Consider the following 16,569-nt stretch of genomic DNA (forward strand, 5'->3'; position numbering starts at 1 on the left):
TTATTCCATAATAAGTGTCCCCACACAGATTTACACTGTCTAGAATAGTGTGAAGTAAAACCAGTGTAGTTATTTTGGTTCCAGTTTGTGTATAGACAAGCCCTAAAAATCTTTTCCTCTGTTGCTCAGTTTTGTCATTTGTGATGTCATAATTTCTTTAATTCTCTTCTCTCCATAAACTCTTCCAGGGCAGATAATTACTGATGTTTTTAATGAAAAAGCAAGTTTTTATTTTTAAATTTTTTACAACAAATTTTCAGGCTGCCTTTATACACCATAAAGAAACAGAGGGGCACAACCATAACTTTCCCACCTTCACAGGTTGCCTTTAAAGGCAACCTATGGTCTATCCTCCCTTGGCAGCCAGCTCAGCTTCAGCATGTCTAAGGTTCAAGAGGGTTTTATCAATTCAGACTAGTTTGTCATCCCTGAATCTGTCCACCATGTGGTCCAAATTTTAACTCATTTCAGCAACACACTTTCAAACTGCTTTGAAAAAGGAGACACTTGTTAGTCGCATAGTTTTTATTTTTTTAGTAACCAGGAAAATGTGATTGGCTGGAAGTTTAGATTCCTGGGTTAAGAGGAGACATGAGATTCTCTTACAGAAGCCAGCGTTACAATTTAATCATTAGCTACGATTTTTTTTCTTGATCTTAAAACAAAAAAACAACTACTACCACCAAAAAAACCCTCTGCTTTACAAATGTAAAAGGATTTTGTACTGGAAACCCAGTTGTGAAGGATAAGGGCTACTGTGCACAAGGCAACAGGAATGGCAAATGACTCAAACCTTATAAGGTTCTCATTATAAAACCTTAAAAAGCCCTTGTAAAATGATGGCCTACTAGCCTCTTGCCATTAAGCCTGTTTAGAAATCAAGATGCTGCCACTGCACTTCAGCCTGTCCGTTGAAGAAGGGGGCTGCAGAGCCAAGATGCCTTTTCCCTGCAGAGGCATAGTCTTACATCACTCACATTATCTGGGTCTCTGTTTAGTATAATTGTTTCCATTACATCAAACACAAGCTTTGTTCTCCCTGCTCCCCAGGGTGGTTCCAGCACAGATTACTGTCTGTACACAACTGGTGTTCATTTTATACCAAGCCACAGGAACTAGGTACCCCTCTCCTGCTCATAAAGGATCTGAAAAGCAATCTGAGGTGAAATTTTCACATTGGTCCCTAACCACTAGACTTCTATATTAAGAATGTCCAAATCAACAGAGCTGTCTGTTAGAATGTATCATTTGCTGCTAGTTAAATTCCTAGTTCATTTAGGGTATGTCTATACTTACCCGCTGGTTCGGTGGCAAGCAATCGATCTTCTGGGATCGATTTATCGCGTCTTGTCTAGACGCCATAAATCGATCCCGGAAGTGCTCGCCATCGACGCCGGTAATCCTGCTCCGCGAGAGGGGTAGGTGGAGTCGATGGGGGAGCCTGCCTGCCGCGTGTGGACCCGCGGTAAGTATCTTTAAGTTCGAACTAAGATACTTCGACTTCAGCTACGTTATTCACGTAGCTGAAGTTGCGTATCTTAGTTTGAACTGGGGGCTTAGTGTGGACCAGCCCTTAGTCTCGTCAGTCCATCCGTGTGACAGTGCAGTTCATCCCCATGGGAGTCAGTGTGATGTCATACACTGCACTGTTTTATGATTGAATGAACCTGCATGAGTGGAGACTTCTTAGGAAAGCGATTCTGTAAGTAGGCCCAGGGCTTTGCATGTAAGGAGATGTTACAATAGCCCTTGGGCCACCATAGTTACCCTAATAGGCATAGGTGCTGGCTTGAAATGGTTTCCATCATCTACAGGGTTTAGTTTGGTTCAGTGGTTCTCAGCGTCCCCACTATACAAATTATTCCAGCACCCCTGCTCACAGGCCAATGGGAAACCATTCTTCTCCAGCTTCAGAGTTCAAGCCCACCTCGTGGTCCCACTTGTCTCTACACACAATTGAGAAGAAACCGGGATACCTTTTTGAAATAGGAATTGTTAAGATAGTGGTGTAGGTATGTAACTGAGTTAGGAGGGAGGCAGCTGTGGGATAGGGGATGTCAGCTAAATCCTGTCTTGGCCTATGACATTAATGCACATAGAAATCTCGTTCAGACTTACTATACTGTATAGATTTGATATGGCAGTCACAGAGGGAAAATTTTACACCACTCTTTTCTGACAATAATATATAGTGCTTTATATGTTTATATTTTGGTACCGCCTAGAAGCCCGACTTAGCATCAGGGGCCTGTCCTAGGCACTGTACAGGCATAGAGGTAGACATGATCTCTGCCCCGGAGACCTTACACTGGGCTTAACAAACATCTAATCCTCACAACAGTTCTATGAGGTAGGTAAATATTATTATTGTACCCATTTTACAGATGGGAAAAGTGAAGCAGAGAGGGTGACTTGCCCATAGCTACAGTGGTGTCAATGTAGGAGCCAGGATCGGAACAGAGGAATTCCTGGTGCCCAATCCTTAACTCAAACCACACCTCTCTTCTGCAAGAGACTGTTGAAACTACCAGGTGCCTTTCAGTACCATACAAAGGTCCACAAAGTAGCACAGGCATTAATTGGCAATGGCGTGAAATGTCCAGCTTGGGCTTCACCAGCTTCTCTACATCAGAATAGAATAGGGCCTAGGACTTACCTTTAAGAAAATTTGTCTCGAGTAACTTTGTACTTCTTTTTTGGTCTGGCCTCAATTGCTTTTACATTTTCTTTTCATTATTATTATTTATTATTTATTACTATTTATTTAATATTCTGATTAAAATTCCTTTATTTTATTTTATTGAATTGAATTTCTTTTATTTATGAAACATGCATGAACCAACTATGTGACTCTAGGAGAGTATTGCTGAGTTGTGCTGATGTCAATTTCATACTGTGATATTTTTTCTCTATTTATCTAGAGATCAGTATTTCAATATATAACGATGTGCATGTTTTCCCCCCTTCTCCCGCTGCATGCAGGGATTCGGGTTCGTAACTTTCGAGAATAGTGCTGATGCAGACAGGGCCAGGGAGAAATTACACGGCACCGTGGTAGAGGGCCGTAAAATCGAGGTGCATGTCTTCAGTAATTCAATTTCTTCTTTATATTTATTCTTTTTATTTCTTTTTTGTGTCTTGCCTCACTTATTTCACATTTGGATCCCCGTCTTGTGTGTGCGTGTGTTTGTGTCTCTGTGTCCTTCACCCCACTGCACTGAAGTGTACAAAAGTGACAACCCCTCCCAAAAAATATCTTTGGTTGATTTGAGTATTTTTCTTTTTCTTTCTTTCTTTTTTTTTTTTTTAAGTTTGTTTCCCACCCACTCCAAATTTTTGCCCTTCTGCTGTCTTGATTTTCCTTTGCTTCAGTTTGTGAGGCTCCGATTTCCTGTTTGTTATCAGGCCTGAACAAAAGTAACTCAAAAAGTACTGTCTGATTTCTAACTCTGTGTCTGACAATAAAGCAGGGGGCCAGCCAGTATCCTCTCTTTCCTCAGAGGCCAGTTCTCCTTCATATGAGTGTGAGCTGATGTTGAGGGCAGGGTAGAGGGAAAAAGGCACTGATTGGGCTACTATAGCTGCCTTCTTGATCTGTCTGCAGTCAATTAAAGTTAACTCTTAAAACTTCCTGTAAGGAGAGCTCTCAGTAGAAGGGTTAAGTGGCTGGCCAAAGTAGCTACATATGAGGCCGTTGCATGGTGCTCACCAATTTTCTGTTCCACCTTGTTGAAGGCTAACTGGCCCCTTCCCCTTCTCCCTCTTTCTTTACAAAAAAAAAAAAAAAAAGTACTAAATATTAAAAAATAGTAAACAAAAAAGCCGCCGTTTTGAGTAAGATGTCTGCATATTTTGCTTTTTTTTTTTGTTTTTGTTTTTTTTATTTCCCTTTTCGATGGTTTAGCGTTTAGGGCCCTTCACTTGACTCACTCTTTCCATGGTAACTATACACAATGCTGGCGATGGTACGAGTTGGCGGTAAGTGAAACAAAAGCGCTGGAGAAGAAGCTTGTATTTTTTAATTTTTTCTTAAAGTTACAAAAACAAAATTAAATAAGAAAGAAAAAAAAATCCATCTGCCATCTCACATTAACACTACAAAATGTGATTTGACTTGTTGTCCCCACCCACCTCCTTTCCCTTTTCCCCTCTTTTATTTTCAATGCTGTTGAGTAATGCCGCCTGGACTTTGGATGTACGTATCGTTTTGTAGCAGTCTGAGCTGTTTGATTACTGACTTCATGGTGATTTCCCCTTGCACATCTTACTCAGAGTTACTGAACTCCAGTTTGGCTGGTTTTTATTAATGCACCCATCCCCTCCTCTTTCTCTCCTGCCCCTTCTTTCTCTTGCTCTGTCTTTCCCAGACCTGTTTGTAGCTGTGATTGTTTGTTCTCTCTTTCTCTCTCTATGCCCCCCCTTCCCCAGTTTATTTCTTTACTCAGTTAAATGCAGCTGTTGGTCTCTCTTTGCTGACTGGTGGTTTCTGATTGGTTCTGGCAATTTTTCCTTTAAGTGCTTGTGTTGCACTTTGCTGTAGCAGCTGATTTCAGGCACTCGCTCCATCTTAATGATTGTCTGTGAAACCCTCTCTTCTCCCTCTTCTCCTCCCCTCCCCCCACAATCAATTGTTTTTTTTCCCCCTTTCTTTTATCAGTGTGTGTTTAACTGCATGCTCTCAGTCTCATCATTGTTGTTTCCCATTCTTTCTTTTTTAAATGTGTAATGTTTATATTGTTTTTGGGCCAAAACTAGAGTAAATGTGGTTCCAGGCTCCCCTCGCCTGCACAGGCTCACCACTCCATAAATCCCAAAGGATATGACGAGACTCTTTTTTGGTTTACTTCTCCTTAAGACTGGCTTCTTTCATTCCTCTGGCCTCTCAGTTCCATTCTGGCCTGAGATTTTGACAGATCATTGATTCCTGCTAAGAAGCTTCACCCTCCTTGCAAGAACTCCGAGGCTGTGTCTGACACAGGGCTGCAGTAACTTGGCTTTCAAACCCCATCCATCCTTCCTTTATCAGCACCACCTCTGCTGTAACACCCACTTGCTGTAGCACTCAGAATGCTTGGAACTATACGGAGCTCTGTAATGAGGGTGGAGGGTACAATGAAACCAGGAGACCCATCTACACCTCTGCATTTTATTTTAAGAGATTTTTGTGAGAATTTTAAAATCCGAGATAAACAAATCAGTAACCCAAGGGCATCTTGAAACTGGGTTGAAGGCCAATGTCTCATAGGATTCCAAAAGTCTCTCTTGGCCTAGCGAGATTAAATCCAAGACAACTGGAAACCAGATTACTTTTATTCTTGAAGACCTGTTTGTCTGTGACATTTGTGGTCTATGACATTTTAATGGTGGTCTTCTAAAAGGAGCTAGTTTATTCACCACCTGCTTTGTTTGTCCTCTGCCTCAGCTGCAGAGATCACCATCCCTACCACTCCAGTGGGCCTCGGACAAGCTTTTTGCCCATCCAGTTGGTGAGCTGCAGATATCCAGTGTGGTCTAATGATGGCAGGATGTCTGAGAATCCCAACTTTACTCTCGTTGGCCTTTTGTTTAAATGCATAAAGTGCCACAGTTAGCTGTAATGTTTACAATTAAATGGCAACTTCTAATAGTAATTTAAATATCTTGCATTTGTATAAAAGTAGCTGTTTGATTTCTTTGCTCTTAGATGTATAGGGTATGTGATATTGGAGAGGTTGTCATCATTTTCCCTAACGTCTTGTGCTTCCTTCCCTCTCCTCCCCCGCCCCTTTCTTACTTTTAGGTGAATAATGCCACAGCGCGAGTGATGACTAATAAGAAGATGGTCACGCCATATGCAAATGGTAAGAGAGAATGTTTGCGCTAAACCGAAACGGAAAGTTTTCAGGGGTGGTGACAAACTCTACAGCCTCAAATTGAAGACCTTAGTACAAGGTCTCGTTGTTCCTTGACTACAGTGGGATCTCGGGCTGCTCAGCGCCTTTGAAGCTCAGGCTACTTATTTAGGTGCTTAATTGTGGATTTAGGAGCCCAACTTTAGGAACTCATTTAAAAAAAATCTTGGCCTTATTTTTAGCTGTAACTATAACTCTCTCCTTGCAGCCAGGAAAGCTGGGGCACCAAACAGTTTGTCTCTCACAGAACTTGCCTATTGTCAACAGTTTTCCAAGGAACATGAATAAGGAATGACTCAGTTGTTTTGTGCAGTGAAGAACTCTGTCTTGATTCGAAGTCTTGGGTCTGTTGTCTACCAATCTCTCTGCAGCAACTCGATGTAGCATAGAAACAGCAATACACTTATTAAACAGTGCACGTTACGTGAAGAGGCTTTCCCTTATGAGAACTGAGCACCATTATACAGGATGCTGTATATTTTAAATCTCACCCCCCAGTGAAATGAAACGTGGAGTTTACGAAGTTGTCCTGGGACAGACTGAGGTACACAAAGTTGTCCTGAGACATAGTCAATGGTCCCCAGTTGCATTGAAAAGGTTCCCAAACAGCTTCTGGGCAGTAGCAAGTTAAGCGTACAGTAGATCTTGAGAGAGCATGGATTGGTGGTTAAAACAGAAGATTGGAAATCAGAAGATCTGGCTCCTTTTCTTGCCTCATCTACAGATTTACTATGTACCCTTGGGCAAGTCACTTAATTTGTGTGTGCCAGTTTCCCAAGTGTGGTGAGGCTTAATGAATGTTTGTAAAGAGCTTTGAAATCCTGTGGTGGGAAGTCACTATGGAAGTGCAAAGTGGTCGTGTTGTGTTACCCAGGGAATAGGGACAGAGAATGTATAGGGTTACATTGTAATGACTTGTAGACCAGGGTGACTGGCAGGAACATCCTTTTGGTTTGTCAACCCATAAAGTCTACATTAAAATAATGTAAAGGTGTATGGTATTTGGGAAGTTTGAGTGTACTAGTTAGTGCTTTTCACTGCCATGTGAGAGAGACTAGGTTTAGGAATTAAAATCCACGTCTGTCTATCCACGTTCTTATCTTAGCACCCATCATCTTAGTCTCTTGCTCACAAAGTTGGCAGTGCACAGGCAATACGCCCAGTGAGGCAAAGAGGGTGTGCATTACATCATTCAGTATTACCCCCCAGCATATTAAGTAGTGACATTGTTGCGCTGTGATCAAATCATACCAGAAAGATGATTTATAAGACCTCAAAGGTGAGGCTGAGTAGTTAAAGTGTAGTAAGTTTCATAGGACTCCTGTGGAGGAAGGATATGTGATATTTATTCGTAAAACCTGCATGGTTACCAAGTAAACAGATGAGGCCTGCCCTGAAAAGTAAAGACTTTTTTGTAGAAATCAGACCTGAGTCCGCCCTAATACCAGTTCTCTTCCCTTTTTGGTTAGAATGGGTGGAGACAAACAGGTTTTCCAGCTCTGCTCACTTGGGAAAAGTGCCTCAGTTCATATCCATTCTACAATGGCAGGTTTTTCACCAGGTTCATTATTTGCTAATTTAACCGTTGCTCTCTTGTGTATTTGTGCTGATGATTTTCAATTCTTGCCCATTGTACAGATTATATTAAATGATTCTCTGGGAAAGATTGCATCTGGGGGATGCAATGTGGAGAAAGCAGCAAAATATAAATAAAATGGAGAAGCGAAAATGTGGAATGAACAAACTTGTTTGTTTGAAATACTTATGTGCAACATATTGTGTGTGGTTCAATTACCTGGGAAATCTCAACTCAATTGCCATGCGGTCTTTAGTGACACTCCAGTAAATATCATAGCCAGTGTATTTGAGACATAGGGGTGTAACATGACTTGCCTGAGATCACAGATTGAGCCAGGGTTTAGACAGAGTTAGAATCTACAAGATTCCCAATGAACATATAGAATAGTAAGAACTGACGGGAAGATTCACAGAGAGAATGAATCTTGTGGGCCAACTATGGGGATTGTAGTGAACATATGTATAAGGCAGTTGGCATTCTGCCCAGTTTTGTTTCTTATAGGTTACACCAGAGGTTACTATGCAGTGTATCATAGTCTATATCTGGACCCTGGCATTAGGAAAGATAGTCTGCCTCTATTCAAAAGCACAGGGACCTCGGTGGAAGCCATAGTGGGAGAAGTGCCTAAAGCTGAGTTTCACATGCAAAGCTCATTTTCCTCCCCTACCCTTTCCACTGTTTTTCCTGGTATGGACTTCAGCACTCATTGCCATCTTTGCTATTTCAGGTTGGAAATTGAGCCCTGTGGTTGGAGCAGTGTACGGCCCCGAGTTATACGCAGGTAGAACTTAAGTAGACACTTCCATTTCTGCCATTTAACTGCAGTGGTGTTTGTTTGTGTTCACAGTCTGCTGTTTCTTTATAACCTTTTGACGTTTTTTATTCTTTTTAAAACTAAATTAGCGTCCAGCTTTCAAGCAGATGTCTCGCTGGGCAATGACGCCGCAGTGCCCCTGTCAGGAAGGGGGGGTATTAACACTTACATTCCTTTAATCAGTAAGTAGCCCCAATTGGCCCCTGTATTGTTACTGTGCTTGAGTAAACAATGATCTGTTAGCCCTCTTCTCTCCAGCCTGTATGATATATACTTGAAAGGATGGGTCTTGTTGGGGACAGATTTGCCACCAACCAGAGCCCCCAGGCATGGTACCGGCCATGACCTTTCCATCTTGCAGTGTGTTTCCATGCTTGCTTTTGACTGGGGCTTCTGAAATGATAAGAAAGGTGCAGAGCAGGAGGGAGGGGAGTGTGAAGAGAGTGCCACTGCTTGTACTTCAAAACCAAAGAAACCAAACAGACAAATCCCCAAAGTACATATTATACAAGCTGCTAAACTGCGAGTCCACTGCAAGCCCCCTAGTGGCATGTGCCTGGAAGCACCTTGGGTTGAATTCGTGCCTTGCGACTGGCTCCTTCTGGGTATCTGTTATTGCATTGTGTTTGCAGCTGCCTCTGAGGTTTTGACCTAATTTGCCCTGAGCCAGTTTACTCCAGCATGAAGTGTAATAAAACAGGGCCCAATACACATGGAACCGGTTACTGGTCACATTTGCCAGAAGACGATGGGCTCTTGGTAAACTGGCACTTAATGGGGAATTTCTGCTGCCTTACATGGGGGTTATCCTGTCTTTCTGGCTTTAAATTGAACATGGGGAGGGAGGGGATGGCAAAGGGGAAGGGAAGAGGACAATTGACTGATTTAAGGGGCTCATGCTGAATTGTTTCAAAGAAACCAAACGGAAAAATCCCCAAAGTACATACTATACAATTTGGAAGAGTCGCCTGCTATATTGGTAGCAACTCTTTGTGCTTCTCGGACTCTTTCTAACCAGACTGCATGGCAGTGTCAAAATGGGGGCAGAGGGAAATTGTACCACGTTTGCAATGAACAAGGCATGACACAGCATTAACCCCTTGCATGCCAGGCCTCTCTGCAGCCCCTCTCTCCCTCTAGTGATGTAGCAGGAGGTACACTCTTTCTATGGGGCTGTAAGCATGCCCCTTTGCCGGACAGACGCGGAACATCCCATAGCTCTGGAGCCTATTGTATTATTTTGTTCAAAACAGATAGTTTTGAATTGGGCAGGAGTTCTGATCTCTCTCATCTTTCTCCTTATCTGTCTTTACAGTTCCAGGCTTCCCCTACCCAACTGCAGCCACCACAGCAGCTGCATTCCGGGGAGCACACCTGAGGGGTCGAGGACGAACAGTATACGGTGCAGTCCGGGCAGTACCCCCCACGGCCATCCCTGCCTACCCAGGGTAAGCACTGGATACCAAAACAGTGTGTTCTACGCCATGTTGAGAGGTAGCTGATTGGCCAAGGATAAAAATCAGAGCTCTGTTGGATGGTGAGAGTCAGGATGCACCAACTTCAGAGTTCTCTGCACCCAATGACACTGAAAAAAGACAAATCTAAAATCTTTTGGGTTAGATACTTTACACTTCATTTCAGTATCCTGACACTCTAGTAACTAAAGGCAACTGCCTAAGGTACCAGCAGGTTCCTTCTCATATGCATTAGTAGTTTGTCCATGTGGAATTCATCTAGCATTGACACTATGAAAAAGGACAAAGGAAGGGTCTCAAGTCTGTGGAGTGAGGCAGGTTCTGTTCTCTTCACTCCTTTGTATTTTGTTATCCAGGAGTGGGGAGTATTATCAGTTACCTTCATGCCTCACCATTTGGGAGTAGGGCACAGGAGAGCTAGTTACCCACAATGGATTTGCTTTCTTTGTTGGAGACAGTTTAAAAAGGTTTAAAACAAAGATCAGTCAAGTCCATTTAAATTAAGGTGGGGGAGAAGAGGGAGTATAGGGAAAATGAAACGGCAACATACTTCGAATAATAAGAATGATATGAAGTACTGATGGACGTGTGATCTAGCATCCTTCACCATCTGATTTTCATTAGTCATGCAGTGGAATGAATTCCGTAGCAACAAACTATTCTGTTATTTGAAAGGTGTAAATTGCTGGATTTATTTGGGTTCTTTGAATCTGAAGATGCTTCATTCACATTGCTTACCCCTGTAGCCTGTTTTCCCGGTTCTCAAAGCAACATCCTCACATTTTCACAGAGGGAATCTGAGTGAGAGAGAATCCTCCCAAAGAGCAAGAAATTTGGACACTAATTCCCATTTCTCCTCATTAAGCCAGCTATGGAGAGGGAGAGCATAGACTATAAGTCTCCTAATACCACAGTACATTTGGACCTTGCCCTCGGATATACTGATGAGCTTGGGAGACCTTGTGTAATAGATTAAGATGAGGGTTACTGTGCCCTTTCTTTGTAGAGTCCAGTCTGGCATTTAAAATAGAGCTCAATGAAGCAAGTTGAGTAGCCAGACATCCATCTAACCTACAGCAAGAACTTGTAGCAATAATTTGAACTGCTTTGCATCTTACATTAGGCAAATAAATATTTTGGACTTAGTACATCCAGTGACCCGGGGTGGGGAAACTGTTGCCTGAACACATGGGGATTCACAAGGTGTTCTTTTTGCTGAGTTTTCAGATGATCATCCCTCTTACACAGATCCGTCTCTTTCCACTGCCATTACAAGTTTATATCCTATATTCTCTAATCCTGGCCTCTGACCTACAACCTCTGTCCATCTTTGTTACTGTAATAATGACCCAGTCCTGTTTTATCAGGAAATGCTCCAGAGTGAAGCACACAAGCAAAACTGAGCTAAGTGCTACCATCTAGAAGGACTTTTTTATCCTGTTGTAGGAAGGACTTTTATTCTTTATCCCTGATAGTAACGGCTAGAGCATTCCTAGCAAGAGGCTGTCATCAGTGGTACACTGGGAGAACACTCCTTATAGCCTTTCTGCACTTATGATTGATTGGTTAAATCCAACCCCATCTTTGTATAAAGGAGTTATTTACATTTGGAATACAGGCCATGCACCAGTGACCATCCCTTCTAAATAATGTCTCATGACTGTATTTACTTGCAATTCATTCAATATGTCTGACGCCACAGATTGATCTCATATGTCTTCATGTTCAGTGAACTGTCCAGCAAACAATTGGAAGACAGCAGTAAACAAGCTGCACTCACAAATGATCTTGAATTGTGCTAGACACAAACATGAGCTTTTAATTAATACATTTGTTGTTGTCATAGACTGGGTCTCCAACATTGCATGTCTTACAGAGGAAGGTGGTTCCTCATTGTAGAGTTATAAACTGCTCCACACATTTTAGTTATAAAAAAACAGTAGGAGAGAAACAGTATTACAACTGAAGTTACATCAGGCCACTCTTGACCTTGAATGCTTAGTGTCATGCATACATTCCTGGCACCAAATCATGCATCAGTTACTTCCCCCTACCCTTTTAATGGAAAGATGAGACCATGAAATCAAGAACCAAGCCTTGAGTGACTAAAATAAAGTGGATGCTTAGGAAGAAGACATTCAATAAAACTGAAAGGTGGAAAATTCAAAACTGATAGTAGAAAATACTTTTTCAAAAAAACAAACAAAAAACCAATTATTTTGTGGAAATAATTGCCACAAGATAATCATTGAGGCTTAGAGTTTAGCAGGATTCAAAAAGGTAAGACATTTATACGGATAATAAGAATAGGGATTACCAGACTGGATTACGCTCAAGGTCCATTTAGCCCAGTATCCCGTCTCTGATAGTAGTCAGATCCAGATGCTTCAGAGGAAGGGGCAAGAAACTTCCTAATCCCTAGTAATTACAGATTTGGTTTAAGACCTGAAGCATGAGGTTTAATAAAATATGCATGAACGTGCATTTTAATACTGCTAATTGCAAGATCATACATGTAGGGACTAAAAACATAGGTTACATATACAGCCCCCCATCCTATATCTTGGAAGGCTGTGAACCAGAAAAACCTTTAGGGGTCAAGGTCAGAGGTGAAAGTAAGCCGGTCTGGTCTGGCGTACTGTCAAGTGTCGGTACGCCATGCCGGACTGGACCGGCTTCCCCAGGCTGTCGATTTAAAGGGCCTGGGGCTCCCGGCAGCGGCTGGAGCCCCAGGCCCTTTAAATTGCCACCAGAGCCCCTGGATGGCAGAGGTGGCTCAGGCGGCGAGTTAAAGGGCCCTTTAAATCACCGCTGGAGCCCCCGGATGCCGCTGCTACCCCGGGGGCTCCGGCAGTGGGGCTCAGGCGGAGATTTAAAGGGCGTGGGCCTCCAGCTGCTGCGGGGAGCCCCGGGCCCTTTAAATCGCCAGTGGAGCCCCGTTGCCAGATCCCCAGGGTAGCGGCGGTGGACCAGGGCTCCGGTGGTGATTTAAAGGGCCAGGGGCTCCCAGCTGCCACTACCGCAGCAGAGCCCTGGGGTAGCGGTGGCAGCCGGGGGCTCCCGGAGCTCCGTCGGCGATTTAAAGGGCCCGCAGCTCTGCTGTGGCCAGGAGCCCCTGGCCCTTTAAATCACCACCGGAGCCCTGGGCTGCTGCCGTTACTCCAGGAGCTCGGGTAGTGATTTAAAGGGCCCGGGGCTCCGGCTACTGTGGGGAGCCCCGGGCCCTTTAAATCATTGCCAGGGCTCCCAGCCGCCACTACCGCAGCGGAGCCCTGGGGTAGCAGCGGCAGCCCCAGGCCCTTTAAATCACCCTCTAGCCCTGGGGCTCCCAGCTGCCTGGGATTTAAAGGCCATACCTCTTCTTGTTGAGTCCCCGCCCCCTGCTCAGGACTCCGGAGTACCGGTAAGTCCTTTAAGTTACTTTCATCCCTGGTCATGGTGGATAACCAGCTGAACATGAACTCACTGTATAATGTGGGGACTAAGAGAGCAAATGGAATCCTTGAGTGTACAAGCAGAATATTGAGTAGTAGTAGGGAGGTGATATTACCTTTGTATAAAATGGTAGTAAGACCATTATTGGTATACCGTGTCCCTGTCTACTGGCCGTGCTTTTAAAAGAATGTTGGGAAATTAGAGAAGGCCCAGAAAAGAGCTTCTACAAGAATTGATTCAAGGTCTGAAAAACATGTCTTACTAAAAAAACTCAAAACTAAAAAAGCTCAATCTGTTTAGGTTAACAGAAAGAAGGTTAAGAAGTGATTTGATCACAGCCTATTAGAGAAAGTACGTATGTGGAGAAAGAATTTATGATAGTACAGGGCTCTTTAATACAGCAGACAAAGGCATAACAAGATCCAGTATTTGGAAGCTGAAACTAGACAAATCTAAACTAGAAATAAGGCACTTTTTAATTTTTTTTTTTTTTTGTAATATTACTTTTTTTTGGCAGTGCAGGTAATTAACCACTGGAATAATTTACCTCGGGATGTGATGGATTCTTCATCTTCTTCTGTGCTGGGCCATATGTGTATTCCACACGTGGGTACACATGCGCACCATGCGGCTGAATCTGGAAGTTTTTCCAAGCAGTGTCTGTTGACCTGCACATGCGTAGTATCTTCCCTTGTGCTGCCGACTGAGGATATAAGGGGTGGTGCAGGTCAAAGTGGAAGTCTTTCTAAAAGTTATAGGCTTGAAGCAGAAACCACTTGGTGAAATTCTAAGGTCTGCGTAATGCAGGAGGTCAGAGTAGATAAACATTGTGGTCCATCTGGCCTTAAAATAATATGTAAGTATCCCTTCAAAAATTTGTTTGCAATAATGAATGAATAAATCTGGATATTCTTGCTGTCCATATAAATGTCCAGTCCCTTTTCAAATCTTGCTAAGTTTTTAGCCTCAGTAACCAGAGTTGTTCTAGTAAATGCTAAGAGGGAAGGAAAAAATACCAAGAGTTTTGGAAGGGATTTAAACCCTCAAATTTCAGGGTATAAGCCAATCTCAATTTATTAGGGGTTACAGAGGAGAACTTTCTCTAGTGACAAGTTATCCCACAACATGGATTCTTGTACCTTTTTCTGAAGCAGCTAGTGCTGGCAACTGTCAGTGACAAGTTTTTAGACTAGATGGACCATTGGTATAATCCAGTATGACAATTCCTATGAACTCCAAAATATTTTTACCAAAATGGTAACCTATTCATAAAACAATCACGTTCTCTGTCAAGTGTTTACCCTTCATGCAGGAGTAATAATAAAACACACTTGACGACAGAAAATCTAACAATTTAAGTCACGGCCCCAGAAGCCAAACTTTTGTGGTTTTAGAGTTTGGTTCCTACAAACACCATATGGCCCACTTCTTCCTGCTGAGGTATATCATCTTTTCTCTTCCTCTCCACATCTAGTGCACTTAGAGACCAATGCAACTCTGTCCATGGGGAATGGATTGCACCTATCTTGGAGTAGACAATATTTTACCAAAAGACTTTACTTGTAGCTAACACTGCTCCATTATTTTTAATAATAGCTTACAGTCTGCTTGCAAGATATCCTGGCCTCTCTCTGTGTACTTTACAATAGATGGGTGTTTTAATCAGGGTGTCAGGATCTTGGCAGCATTTTACACTCCAGTTGATGCCACACAAAAAATTACAGCTAATGTTCCCTACCTCTTTCTAGCTTGTGGTAATGCTATTGGTAAGTTATACACATGCACCCATGGGTCTCAAAGATGGTGGAGATAATGCTTTTTAAAGTGTGGGTGGCTTAGCACTGAGCTGTCCAGAGGACAAAACAGGAGAAAGTTGTGTAATATGAAAGCATGTGTTTATAGCGGGGGGGGGGGGGGGGGAGTGGCGGCCTGGAGTATACCCTTTTGTCCTTCCTTGTCCTTCCCCAATTTCCATCCCCAAAGCAAGCTACATTACAGCCTTACACTGCCAAATATTCTGGTAAGAGTGGCTCTTTGGGAACCCCAGACCCTGATTTGACATTTTTGCAGCTTGAAGTTCTGAGAGAAACTAATAGTGATCAATAAAGCCAAAGAGAGCACCATCCCATCCAAGCCCTTCCAGTTGCTCCTCTCTGCTGTGGAATGTGTCGTTACTATCAGGGATGATCCCACTGCACCTTTCAATTCTTGAACCTTGGACCAATCACTTAACCTTTTTAGCTCATTATCTCTGCTTGTGAAAGCAATGCATTGTGGGTATTTTTGGTTTTTTCTTTTTAATTATATTTCTCCGTGTTTACTTTGATCAGAATTGATTGACTTGTTTTCCTGAGGTGTTGCATCGGTTCTTTAAGATGCTGAATAATAATACTTTGCATGCTTGTGTGATCAGCCAAATCTTATCGCATGTCTAATGTGCAGGGTAAAAACAGGTGATGTATGGATATCAGAAACAGTCATGCAGCCCTGTAAAACTCAACATACAGAATTATACATAGCTTTCTCCAATGTGCTTCTGACTTAGGTGGATTCTAGCCCTTGTGGGACTGCTTCTAAAGGGCTTCTTTAGTCCATGTGAAACCCACTCCATGAAGCCAGTTTTTCCATGTGTTTAGGGAGTAACTAAAGTAATTCCAGGATCATAACCAGAGTGGAGGCTCCTAAATCCATGTTTCTCTTCTTCAGGGCATCAGGTCTTTCTGAGTCTATTTTTATTATACAATATGAAGGCTGTTTCCCCCTCACCCTATGCATACTGTCCCGTCCCTCTCCCCCTCTTCCCCTCCCCCCCCCCCCCCCCCCCCCGCATGCCATGGAGGATGACATGGGGCCGCATGGGTACGTGCGCACACACATTCTCTTGCTGATTCGCTCCTGCCAGAAAGCCCAGGTTGTGGATTCATACATCACCTGCCTGTGTAAAACGCATGTGCATGCTGCCGTCCTCAATAACCGGAATGTGTTTTCTGTTCTTTTTGTTTTTGTTTTGTTTTTGTTTTTTGTTTTTGTGTGGATTTTCTGCAGTGTGGTTTACCAGGACGGATTTTACGGTGCTGACCTCTATGTAAGTACACACACCGGAGCCTTCTCATCCCCAACCTTCGACAAGCCAGCCTTTTTTTTTGTTGTTGTTGTTTGTTTATTTGGTTGGTTTGATTTGTTTTTGTTTTTTTAAATATCATTTTCTTTAATTTTCTTCTTCCTTGTGGATATATATATTATATATTTAAGAATGCAAGCATGCTTCTCTGTCACTGCGCTTGCCTCTGGGTGCAAGACCTAAGCCTATGGGTTTTCTGATCATTGCCAGGGTCAGTTTACTGGGTGTCCTCTCCCCACATGCACACTGCTACT

General features: G+C 42.9%; 1 protein-coding gene across 43 annotated transcripts in view; it reads left to right on the top strand.

Annotated features, from left to right (window-relative positions):
* The window catches only part of RBFOX2 (RNA binding fox-1 homolog 2), a 246,656-nt gene that overhangs the window by 212,308 nt on the left and 17,779 nt on the right, over positions 1–16,569 (top strand). For 16 of the 43 annotated variants that reach the window (XR_010591977.1, XM_065564271.1, XM_065564042.1 and 13 more), the window contains 5 exons: positions 2,983–3,075; positions 5,780–5,840; positions 8,198–8,251; positions 8,374–8,466; positions 9,600–9,732. Coding sequence is in view for 41 of the 43 variants with exons in the window: in XM_065564271.1 (XP_065420343.1) it covers positions 2,983–3,075; positions 5,780–5,840; positions 8,198–8,251; positions 8,374–8,466; positions 9,600–9,732 (434 nt within the window). In the remaining 2 variants the exon portion in view is untranslated. Of the gene's footprint in view, positions 1–2,982; positions 3,076–5,779; positions 5,841–8,197; positions 8,252–8,373; positions 8,467–9,599; positions 9,737–16,239; positions 16,280–16,569 lie in introns of those variants that run through there. The other 27 variants (XR_010591984.1, XM_065563985.1, XM_065564060.1 and 24 more) reach the window with 8 other exon arrangements.

Source organism: Chrysemys picta, chromosome 1, assembly GCF_011386835.1.
Source record: "Chrysemys picta bellii isolate R12L10 chromosome 1, ASM1138683v2, whole genome shotgun sequence".
In the NCBI taxonomy this organism is placed as follows: domain Eukaryota; kingdom Metazoa; phylum Chordata; order Testudines; family Emydidae; genus Chrysemys; species Chrysemys picta.